The sequence below is a fragment of the Diorhabda carinulata genome, chromosome 6 (assembly GCF_026250575.1).
Source record: "Diorhabda carinulata isolate Delta chromosome 6, icDioCari1.1, whole genome shotgun sequence".
Lineage (NCBI taxonomy): Eukaryota > Metazoa > Arthropoda > Insecta > Coleoptera > Chrysomelidae > Diorhabda > Diorhabda carinulata.
The window spans coordinates 16,693,629-16,706,520 of NC_079465.1; the positions used below are offsets into that span (position 1 = coordinate 16,693,629).

The 12,892-nt window shown below is 33.2% G+C and overlaps 1 protein-coding gene across 1 annotated transcript in view; it reads left to right on the plus strand.

Annotated features, from left to right (window-relative positions):
• Positions 1-12,532, plus strand: part of LOC130894908 (probable sodium/potassium/calcium exchanger CG1090) — a 121,699-nt gene extending 109,167 nt beyond the window's left edge. The window contains exons 10-13 of the mRNA XM_057801942.1: positions 421-603; positions 3,513-3,615; positions 4,740-4,870; positions 12,111-12,532. Of these exons, the coding sequence (XP_057657925.1) occupies positions 421-603; positions 3,513-3,615; positions 4,740-4,870; positions 12,111-12,310 (617 nt within the window). The 3' untranslated portion in view covers positions 12,311-12,532. The remainder of the gene's footprint in view (positions 1-420; positions 604-3,512; positions 3,616-4,739; positions 4,871-12,110) is intronic.
• The last annotated feature ends 360 nt before the right edge of the window (positions 12,533-12,892 follow it).

Genomic DNA, 12,892 nt, shown 5'->3' on the forward strand with positions numbered 1-12,892 from the left:
TAAAAAATAAATTGTAATGTTAACGTTTTTCTATACCTGAAGAAACGGTTCACTCGTTTTGGAGGTACCCCATTCTGAATAGTTACAACAATTGGTTCAAATGCATGCAAATTGTATTGATCTTAATAGAGAAATGAAAAAACAATAAAGACAAATCTAAACATAAACATTTAGTTTTATATGTCTATCTCAAAACTTAAGTAGCAGCCCTCGTGATATCGAAAAATGGCCAATTCGTACTATAAATTATAAATTACAAACAAAAGTTTCACTATTCTGTTTGATTGTGATTTTTTACATAAAAGTTTCTATATTTTTAATGCGACACACTATTAAAATGACAAACATTTCGTCACAGATAAAAATATTTATCATTGATTCTTCTCTGGGCTAATACCCAGTTCATATATATTATTCCAGAAGGAGGATGGTACGTACAAGCAACTTGGGGTTTGGTGTTTCCTATACATTGGTTATGCAGAAAAACAATGCCCGATTGTAGAAGTGACAAATATAGAAATTGGTATCCTTTCACTTTCTTTGTTTCTATGGTATGGATTTCATTCTATTCATACTTCATGGTTTGGATGATTACAATTATAGGTAAATATTTCAGTAGCTCCCTTAATACACTTTATATTTTCTTAACTGCAAAGAATTATAAGTTTGTAGAGAAGGTGTATTCAAGAAGTTTCACGAAAACATCAAAATTTTGTTTTCTATTGTCAAGTCTTTGAACACAAAAAGCTGTGTTCATGTTTAAGGTTACTGAATGTGTTGTAGCTGCTTTAGGTATAAGCCGATGCACCGTACTTCGTATATCTAAAGAAAGTAAAATGGTGGATGATAGAAAAGTTAATAATTTTCAACCCCACAAAAGAAAAGACCTGACAGAAAAACCAAAATATCATTGGACCGCTTGGAAATAACTCGGCTAAGAAAAACGATTCTTAATTATCATATAACTGAGAAAACCGTACCGTTGGAGAAAAGTGAGGAAAGATCGAACAATTTTAGTTGCACGTCACTCAATCAGTCATCTCAAATTAGAATTTTTGGGAAAATTAAAATTTTACAGAGAGCAAAATAGATCGTATACATGGATGAAACTTATGTCCACTCCAGTCATACACATGAGAAAAGATGGAGCGATAAAAGCTGTTTGTGTTAGCTTCCATCCCCAAACCAGTCCTCCTTATTACAAAAGTACCAAACAAATGAATTGAACAATTTTACCAGGAAATTAAATCTCTTAGAAGTCCTTGAGATAATTAAAGCAAATATTCAGGTAATCTTCTTAACGTAAATAGAATTTCCTGGTAAAGTTGTTCAATACTATTTTATTAATATTAGGAAAATTCCGTAGTTAGACATTTTCAGCATTTCATTTCCATATAAACATTTAGTAATACTTTTTATATATTTATAAAATTGTGAATAATTTTGACAAAGAATCACTATCCGGTTTGTTTTGTAAGTGTGAAATTATTCACACTTACAGTGGTGCAACCTTCTATCTCTTCAAACTAAAGATTTCCCAATCAAAATATTCCGCAAAATGCATTTAGGAATCAGTATAATTTTCTCCACTTGAATCATCATCATTAAAATCTATGATTAAGTTGTCGATTACCTGATCAAGAAATAGTTCTTTCTCCATATATTCTTTCTCAAACTTTTTAGCATGTTCACAACGTGATTTCCAGTCATCGACTGAAAAGTTATATTGTTAAAATCGTCGCAGTATTGGATAACCTCATTAAATTTGAATGAAACATTGTTGAGGTTGGCATTGGTTCCAATAGTTTATTGTGATAAGGGGCAGTATCGATAACCACCACACTTTTTGATAATAGATTTGATGTCAGCTTTTTTTACCCATTTTTCATAATTATCGTAATTCATTTCGTCGATCACGCCTCTGACGACTCTGACCACACAAAACTTTATTTTTTTGCTACCGCATTGGAATAGCTGCGAGGCTTACTGGCACAAAATGAGCTCTGAACATATTCGACCCGCATGACTATCGCGCATCCAACAATCAAAGTTATAACTAGAAATTCAACGTTCTCATACTTGTTAATAAATGTTTGAGATATAAGGTTTGACACTAACTTTTAATCAGAAAGACGTTAGATGAAAAATTGATTGGCATTGACTAGTAAACATCATTCGAATAATATTGATAATAATAATAATTCGAATCAGAATTTTCATTCAAAATTGTTTGGACTGATAAGTCTTTGTAGACTTTGTAGTCTTAATGTGTGATGTGGTATCATAGGCTCCTATTTCTTTCATCCACCACTAAATAGTGCCGCGTTTTATTGGTAAATCAATTGCCTATTTTATGAGAAGATTTGCAATTGTAGCAAAAGAAATAAGTAACAAAGCATCTAATTTATAACCTATGCTAACCATTAGCTTCTCATAAAAATATTTATTAATTCAGAAATAAGTATGATAAATTAAAATTCTAAAGAATTATGAATTATCGATACTATTCAAATTAAACATACGAGAATGTATTGATATCTAGTTAGCCTAGATCAGATCCATGCATAAACAAAATATTGCGTTATCATAGCAACATTCAATAACTTATTAGAAGTGTAAAATTTAACGTCAAAAAGATGTCCACCAAAATTGTGAAAATCGAGCCATCATCAAGTATCTGTATTTAAAAGGGTTAAGAGGTAAGCAGAATTACGAAGATATGCTTAATACCCTTGGTGATAAATGTCCTTCGTATGCGACCGTGAAAAATTGGACTTTGGATTGGAATTTTCCATTCAAGATGATGGCCTATCGGGAAGGACGGTTTCTGTGTCAGTCCCTGAAAATATCGATGCAGTTCATGACATGATTTTATCAGACCGTCGAATTGGGCTAAAACGAATATCTGAAGTACTGAATATTTCATACGAACGATTTCATCATATAGTTCACGTCAATTTGGACATGAGAAAAATTGATGCTAAATGGATCCCCAAATGTTTGAATGTTGAACAAAAGCGTGCAAGGGTAGAAGCATCGCGTTCGATCTGTGCTCGATTTGAAAACGATGTAGAAAACTTCTTAAACGGAATTGTTACTATGGAAGAGTACATTTCTACGATCCAGAAACAAAGCAACAATCGATGTAATGACGACAATCTGGTTCTCCAAGACCTAAAAAGTTTCGTGTCCAAAAAACTGCTGGAAAAGCTCTTGCTTCAGTTTTTTGGGATTGCCATGGAGTAATGATGATTTATTTTTTGATAAGGATAGAACAATAACTGGAGATTACTATTCGACATTACTGACCACTCTACGGGAAAAAATTGAAGATAAAATACGCGAAAAGCTATCCAAAGGTGTTTTGTTTGGTTCCATAGTAGTTTAAGAATTGTTAAATGTATCCACGTATATTATAGCAAATGGCGGGATCCCCGATGCTACTAGGTATACCAAATAGTAGTAATATTCTTTTTTCTATATGATTTAATTTATTTTTCATTCTTCTTAAGGTTACACTATGGGAATTCCAGACACAGTAATGGGATTAACATTTGTAGCAGCTGGAGTTTCGGTGCCCGATGCTTTATCAAGTGTAGCTGTCATTAAAGAAGGGTAAGTTAATGGATAAAACAACATTCTTCATAACTAACCAATCGATTGTTTCTAATGTTTCCTAATTCTACAGAACATTTTTTTTTTCGAAATTAAAAATTGTACGGCGCGGTGGTCTTGTAGGTGAAATATCGAACTACATTCTTTAGTCCATAATGCTAAACATCATTTAACTATTCGATGAGGTTACTTGAGCCTACTGACTTGTCTTCTAAGACCAAAGAATGGGAATCATCTGAAGTTCTTCTAGTTTTAGCTCTTATATAATAGTGATCCAAATAGCATGTGCGGTATAAGTTTGTTAAATGCTGTTTCTTCAGAAGTTTTGATGTTCTCCAGATACGAAAAATATTTAGAATTAGATGATTGCTAAATAAATCCTGTCGCTCAATGAAAGATGGCACTAACTACGTGTTTATGAATACATATAGATTGGTCCAGTCTTTCATATATTTCCAGTTGAAACATCTTAGTATTTTTGTACATTGAAAAAAATTGAATAGTGCAGTAAAAAAATTCTTAGTTTTTAAAGGTAGATCATCAAAATAAACGCACGGGCGATTATTAAAAGCATGTAGAGAATTTTCACCTTCAATTCTAAACACTAGAAAGATATTTTACTCCATTGAAAGGTGGTGATAAAAGTCTACGTGGAGGACGTCCAAGAGCCTGAACGCCAGAAAACGGCAAAAATACAGGAATTTCAGCAGAAGAAATAGAGACTCCAGTCATCTTATAAGGCAATGTGAGAAATATTTTGGGTAGTCTTTGAGTTACAGAAGATATGTGTACATAAGTGCCAAATTCGGAAACGCCTGAACAAGATATGGATTGTTTAAGGTAGGATAAAAAAGATTTCATGCATCGTGGTTGAGGCCTGGGATTATCATTATGATTTTGGATCAAAACAAGAGGCTAAGGAGTGTTGCGCTTTGTTACTTCGATTCCAAAGCGACCTTACGCTCAGAACTCGGACAAGAAGGTTTTTGAGATACAAAAAGCATTTTGCTTATTGATTACTTCCTCACTAGTAAACCAATGACCGCAAAGTACTATAGTAATTTTTTTGAATATCAAACTTTTTAAAAAAATATTTTTAGTAGTCACATATTTTTTATTTTTAGATATGGAGACATGGCAGTTTCTAATGCAGTTGGAAGTAATGTATTTGATATACTTATATGTTTGGGTCTTCCATGGTTCATCAAAACTGCTATAATAAGACCAGGAACTACAGTCAAAGTTTTAAGCAAAGGTAAGATAGTTCTTCAATTTGTTTCACTTTCATTCACAATGATTTTAATTATTGTTATTAATTAGATAGAAGCTGTGCATTACTTAACATTTTCAAAAACTGTTCAAAAAACTTTATGATAAAGTTGTTAAGCGAGAGCAGCGTAGTGAAATTTTTTAATTGTCTATTTACTAATTTCCTTGCTTACTTCGTCGAATCTCTCGTCTACCTTATGGTATAGAGATGTGGCATATACCAAGTGTTCGAATTGAGAGTGCGAACCTCCTGAATTTCACCGCCATTTCTTTCAGAATATTTTTGACGGTATCCCCCCCTTCCACCCAAAGTATTCCAGTGAACAACTAGATTTCTGCATTCTACTGATATGACCAATCCAACAAAGCTGCATTTTGATTCTACCAAAGTCCGATGTCTTTTTAAAAACTAATCAGTCACCTTGGCTTGAACCTTCTGCTTGCACCTTCAGCTTTTTCATTCGTCCATGATGTCTATAATGCTTATAGCGTGCTTCTTTATCGGTTGGAACAGTTAATTGGTGAGAGAGACATAAGGCCCATTTATGTTTATCTCCACTTGTCTCATGCCAGGTGTTTTTATCTATTTCGCACTGTTTGTCTAACGAGAAGACTAAGATGTAATAGCTACACTAGCGTCACTAAAAGTTGTTTCTGTACCCATTGGTGGTTTTACTGATTCCAGTCTGGCGACTTAATCGGCCTTGTCGCTGCCAATGTCATGAAATTGACCAAGCATCCAAACAATCTGGATCTTGCAACAATCACACAATTCTTTACACACAAGCTTAAGATAGCACAACATTTCACCAATTATAACTTTTATGGTAGCTTTTCTGTCTTAATAGATTGAGATTACTTGAGATTGAGATACTTCAGCTTTGAAGACGGTAGTTTTAAAGTGTCTTCTACAGAACTTTGCATCGACCAAGCCATTCATCCATTTGGAATTATTTACTAGATGGAATAGTTCTTTGAAATACATCTCTATTGATAACAAACTCTTGATACATTATGAAACAAATGAAAAATTTTATTTGAATCATCTCTATATCCATCCAAAGTCGTTAAATCAGGAAGGCGTAAAAATGTAGATGAAATTTTGGTGCAATGTGTTAATTCATTTAAAAATTGGCATTCATATTAACAAACAAGATATGTCATGGAGACTAATAAGAAAATATTTTGAATTTCTTTTATATACTGTGGGTTTAAATAAACGATTGCTTGGGCGTCCCACTTGGATAATTCCTTATTTTTTGTCAATATGGACAACTTTTGAATGCACAAATTTTTCATATTATAATTTTATTGTCTTTGTAATTTTCATCATAATTACCACTTCCTATTAATTTGCAAAAGCTTTGTGGAATTCATAATAGTTAATTTCTTGCCTTAACTCACAATAACTTTACTGGGTTATTTGGGGCACAAAAGTCATAAAACTTGCAATATTTACAAAGTTTAGTTAATCCGCGTCTTTTGATAGTCAAATATGTCAAACTTTCATTTTATTATTTACACAAGTGTTAAAACTAAAATTTCTTCTTATTCCCAAAGATCAAAAATAGAGAGAAATGCTTTATTGTCAAAAAATTGTTACAATTTGCAGACAAAAGCTGAATAAAGACACAAATGAAATAAAATTTCAATATACAAAATAAAAACACAATAAGTAACAAAATTATAGGTAATAGTAATAGGTAATTGAATTGAATATTATTATTAGAATAAAATTCGTTCACAGAGTAGAAGGCACTTTCCAGTAAATATGCCCTCAAATTATTGCGGAATGCGGGAAGAGTCAGAATTTTTAATCTTTTGAAGAAGTCCCTGTAGTGAGCCTTGCTGTTTAGGCCGAATAAATATCTAACAGCCTCTCTTTTGTAGTTTAAAGAGTCGTTCAATTTGAGTCGCACCACACGTACCCTAGAAGAGAAGGGCATATCGGAGATGCGACTCAATAAGGACATAATAAACTATTAAAGAGATGGACAATTTCAGTTCTCTGGAAACTGATCTCAGGAGAAACTTAATTTTTTAGATAAGGTGGCAATATATAACTCCCATTTCAAGAAAATATCCACAACAAGTCGTCAATGATGTTATTTAATAAAAAGGGCAGCAATGAATTTCTATATGATAAAACTTATTTAAAAACATTGGGACAGAGAAGATTAGAATTGTACCATGATTTAAGAGAAACTAGTGTCATCTGCAAATAGACATATTTTACCACTGATGTCTAGATAGGCGATGACGTTTATAAACAGAAGAAACAAAATAGGGCCTAGTAATGGAACTTGGGGCACTCCACATTTTATTGGCTTGCATCGTTGTATCAACCCTTACAAGCTGACTTCTGTTGGTAAGATATGATTTAAACCATGCGAGAGGTGTTCCCCTGAAACCCTAGTACTGCAATTTATTGATTAAAATATTATGATCAATACAATCGAAAGGCTTAGAAAACTCACAAAAAGTTGTTGTAGTGTGCATCATTTGTGTAGTTGTTACGTAAAAAGCCAAATTGATGGGAAGTAAGTATTTTATATTCAAACAGAAATAATAAAAGACTCTTTTTGACCAATCTTTCTATGATTTTAAAGCAATTGGGACAAGTGCCATTTTGAAATGAAGCATTAATTAAAGTGGTAAGGTGATTTAATGTGCAATCGGGCAGACTCGAAAACATTTTTGATGTAAGTCCATCAGTTCCAGACTAGTATTTATTTTCGATGTCATTAATTGTACTACGAAGCTCTGCTAAAACTTCGGGCATAAAGAAGAAACTGTGTAAGTTAGCATTAACATCAGGGAGATATGAAAGAGGATCATGAGAAGCAGTTACAGAATTTGATAAATTTTTAGCTACATTCACAAAGTAATTATTGAGGTTATCAGGTGAAGTAGAGATTATGCTCCATGGAGAATTCTTATTTCTTAGAAAATAAATTGTGAGGTCAACGTATTTCTATACCTGATGAAGCCGTTGATGTTTTCAAATCACATGTTTTGGAGGTACCTAAATCAGAATGGAAAAAATGTGCTTTGACAATTGGTTCAAACGCATGCAAAAGTCTTTTGATTTTAATGGAGAATATTTTGAAAAACAATAAAGCAATATCTAATCCTTACTAATATTATAAATGTGAAAGCGTGGATGTTTGTGACGCTTTCACGCAAAAACTACTTGACGAATCATCACGAAACTTATTACACATATTCTGTGAGGTACTAGAAGTAACATAGTATACTTTTCATTGAAGAAAAATAATTTTCACATAAATAAAAAAAATGTCAACAAATATCAACATTTTTGCTACTTCAGCGCCATCTAGCATATGGTAATGACGTTCAAACCCTAAATACTATATTATCGATCTACGATATTACTGACGGTCAAGTCAATATCTATTTAATCTACACATCCAATTCAATTGACTATAGTTTCAGCTGTTTGGAATTTTTAAGGTTATTGTTATTTTCAACTGTCACCGAAAGCGTATGTCTAAAAAAATGCCTCGGAAACGTAAATCTACATTGTCTAAAAATTCGTCACGTTCCCGTGCAGCAAAAGTTGCACGAAATCAAGAATCTTCAGTTCATGCAAAACTGAGAAGACAACAGCAAGCAAGACGACAAAGTGATTTGAGACCTGCTGAAACACCTCTTCAAACCCAAGGTCGTTTAGAGCAGGGCTTCTTAAACTGTGGGTCGCGACCCCCCAGGGGGGTCGCGAGACTACTGAAAAAGGGTCGCAAAGATCTGATACTTTTCAATCATTATAAATAAAATTAGTATACATACTACGTACAAATATAAATACAAATAAAAATCATACAAAATACTATTGTAGTTTTATTATAACTATTTTTTGAAAAAAGTGGCAATGCAAAACTGTTATGTAGGGCCTATAAATGATAATATGGAAGTAGCATTTAAAATAATAAATACAACGCGCTCCTCGATTTTCAACTGAACGTTTATATGGAGGAGGGGGTCGTTTAAAATTTCCTAAGCTTGAAGGGGGTCGCTATATAAAAAAGTTTAAGAAGCCCTGGTTCAGAGAGACATGCAAGCAGTTTAACAAGGTGTCGGCAAGGGAGAAAGAGTTATCATACCTTGGATTCCAATTATTCCAGCTGACCTTCCTTTTCAATTTAAAAGAGTTCTATTTCCGTTCAAGCTTAGCTTTGCTGGTGCTATAAACAAAGCACAAGGTCGGACATTACAGGTAGCAGGAGTGCATTTAGAAAAGCCATGCTTCTCTCATGGCCAACTATATGTAGCGTGTTCACGTGTATCTAATTCCCGGAATTTACACATAATTGCACCCAAAGAAAAATTTTATAATATAGTCTACAAAAATATTCTAGATTAATACTCAGCATTTTATCTTTTTAATTGTTAGAATTCAAAACTATTTATTTTTGTTACAGGAAAATATATTTTAAAATTTGTAGTAATTTTTAAAACTCGATAATACTAACCGAGCAATATAATAAAGTTTGATATTGATATATATCTATTATAATATTTTCTGATACTTATTTAATGGATTCGTAACCTCGTAATGTATTTTTTTTTCATGAATTCCAAATCAAATTTATTTTGTTTTCTATTAATCCCTAGTTTATTCAATTAATTATTCGTATCTTTGTTTTTTAGTTATTCATATAAGCTTGTATCTATAAATTTTAATTTTCTTTTCTCTCTCTTTTCTAATGTAACGTGTTTTTTTATTTTATTTTTTCAAAAATGAACATTGTACGTTTTATGAATTTTGCGTATCATCTGTATCTACCAAATAATTTCGATTTCTTAAATATTCACATTTCTATAATCTCTGCATCGCTAACAACTCGAGTCATTAAAAATATAGTCCAGGAGGTAGCGTTGCAAATGAGAAAGTCATAGTATGCCGGCTGATATTGACACCAGTCGTTGATCTTATATGACTCATGAGTGATCCGATTATCAGCTGCTCAAGTAGCGGTGAGCGTGGGTGTGGGAGGTCACGACCGTGGTAAAAAAAGTAATTAATTAACAGTATTCCGACTAAATTTTTTTCAGGGATAGTTTTGATCGTACCAAGTTGAAAAAACATCGCCAGCTGCATCGTGGAGGGGGGAATACGAGTTAGCTGCTCGCATGAACTTGTAAAAAAACACGTTAATTAAAGTACTAGTATGCCAAATGAAATTTAACTGGGTGATAAGTTAAATAATTAAACATATAAAAACGATAATCAGCTGCGTGGGTAGCGGTGGAAAGACCGTCAGCTGACGCAATACAGATAAAAAATATTGGAGCATTGCTATAGTACACTGTTTCCTTTCAAACACATATTTAGAGATAGTTTATGGAGCTGCTTGAGCCCATAACACGACCTTCAGACTACCTAAGTCCCTTCCCCTTCAATTTCAAATAAAAGAAAAAGCTGCCTGTGCGCTTACCTTCGTCGTACACGATCAGTTTTGGTTGTGTTCCTCGAACGAACGGACGTAATGTCCAAACATGTCGGCCATTCAACCGCTTTGTGTATTCTGTGGCAAAAAACAATATCTTTTTTTGAAAAAATGTACCTCTATATTGGAAATTCGTCAGAAAAATAATTTATCTTTAAAAAACGTTAAAGTGGCATCGAAATCAAACGATTTTCAAAAATATCATGCGAAATGTTATCGACAATTCACAGCTTTACCACCTAAATATAGAATACCTGTGAAACTCCTTCAACATCTGCAGCGTCAAGGTACGTTATATTCCATTACTTTTTGACGGTTATTTTGATTGAAATACATTCCAATTTATACTATTCAATATTAATAATATTGAAGTCCGCATCGTTGATACTATTTAATTGCCGTAGGCAAACTCTGCGAGGAAATGTTTTCAACGATACATACTGTACCAAAACAATTTCACGTGAAATAATAAAAGGTTTTCTTGTAGTTCGGAGAGAGACGTTGAACCATCGGATGAAAGTTCTGGAATCGAAAATATAAACATCGATGATTCTTCGAATCCTGCTGATAATCAAGCCCGATGATTCTTCGAATCCTGCTGATAATCAAGCCACACCCAGCTCAACACAAGTCTGTTTACACACGTCATCGAGTACTGGCAATCAATTCGATGTTTCGATCACTGATACAATTGAGGAAATTTATGAAGCTGAAGGGGAAGGAGCAACGACGCAAGATGTTCTGGCGCTAAGGAGGCTCAAGATTTCACGGAACACGTAGGCATTTTTTGTAATAAGAGGCGCAAAAAATATCAAGTTCGCGAGCTACAGACGTGTACAACTGCTGAGAGCACTATTATCCTGAAACTTAACGTGACCGAAATAAGTGATGTAGATTTATAAGCTAAAATCGAGGAACAATATTCAAAAGCTCAAATCGTTTTCTACCATAAATTTTGTCGACGGAATTGTCGAAATGCGATAAAGTTGCAGATCAGCGCACAGAGCGAAAAAACAAAATGGCACAAATCTCTTATTGTCGTATTGTTTTATATATGTTATATACTTCTCGAAATTATGGATTCAAGCAGCTCCAGAAACTATCCCTAAATATGTGCTTGAAAGGAAACAGTGTAATATAGCAATGCTCCAATATTTTTAATATGTATTGCGTCAGCTGACGGTCTTCCCACCGTTACCAACACAGCTGATTGTCGTTTTTTTACTTTTAATTATTTAACTTATCACCCAGTTAAATTTCATTTGGCATACTATTACTTTAATTAACGTGTTTTTTTACAAGTTCATGCGAGCAGCTAACGCGTATTCCCCCCTCCACGATGCTGCTGGCGATGTTTTTTTAGCTCGGTACAATCAAAACTATCGCTGAAAGAAATTTTAGTCGGCATACTATTACTTAATTCTTTTTTTTTTCGTGACCTCCCACACCGACACCCACCCGGGTGCGCCAGCTGACCCTTCATTCAAACATTAGTCAGTCAAGATCTATTGAAAAAGATTATCCTCGATTGGCATAAAATCACTACCTAAAATGCAACGCTACCTCCCAGACTAATATGGAATATGCGAACTAGGCATACTCCTACTGCTATTAATAAGAGCGCCATTTTCATCAAGTTTGAATTATAATCGATTACCAGCAGACCCTTTTTGATCTAAATCCCCAAATAAGTTGAATCCCGTTATCTCTATCCTCTATAATAAAGTCAATAATAATTAATGACGTTGTTTTCAGGTTTGACGTACTCTACTTTATCTCTTCTGTCGACAGTAATTTTCTTAGTAGTAGCTACGCACATGAACGGCTGGAAATTAGACAGAAAATTCGGCATCATGTTAATGATTTGGTACTTAATATTCATCACGTTTGCTAGTATGTACGAGCTAAACGTATTTGGATATATGAATCCTCCAGAATGTCCTACAGACTGGTAATTGTGAGTTAATACAAACGGTAGACTCAAGGCTTGAAAGTATTTATTGTTGTTATCATACATACTTGTTAATAAGTTAACTTTTTGCAAGTATTAAGCTTTTAGAATGCGACCAACAGTACTAGAATCATTTATTATGAATAAATGAACGATACATGTTTTTAAAAAAACAAAAAGACGGCGTTCTAATATTTCAAAATATATGTGTAGTACCAATCCAAAATTATTTAAAATACAGGGTGATTCATTAAGAATGTCCAATCTCTGAACGGTAGATTCTAGAGCTCAAAATATGATGATTCTGCTCAACATGCCTTATGCAAATATTGTTAGTTTCCGAGATACGGGGTGTTCAAAATTTAAATTTAAATTTTGATTTTAATTTTTTCATAAAAAAAATTTATTATCCCTTGAATATATAACAATAACAAGTTTAAGGTTAACATTTGTGTGGTGTAATATGTGGGTATTTAATAGGTCCTTTTGAACTGCCAACCAATTTAAATGGACCTCTTTATTTATATTTATATAAGAATATATATATATATATATATATATATATATATATATATATATATATATA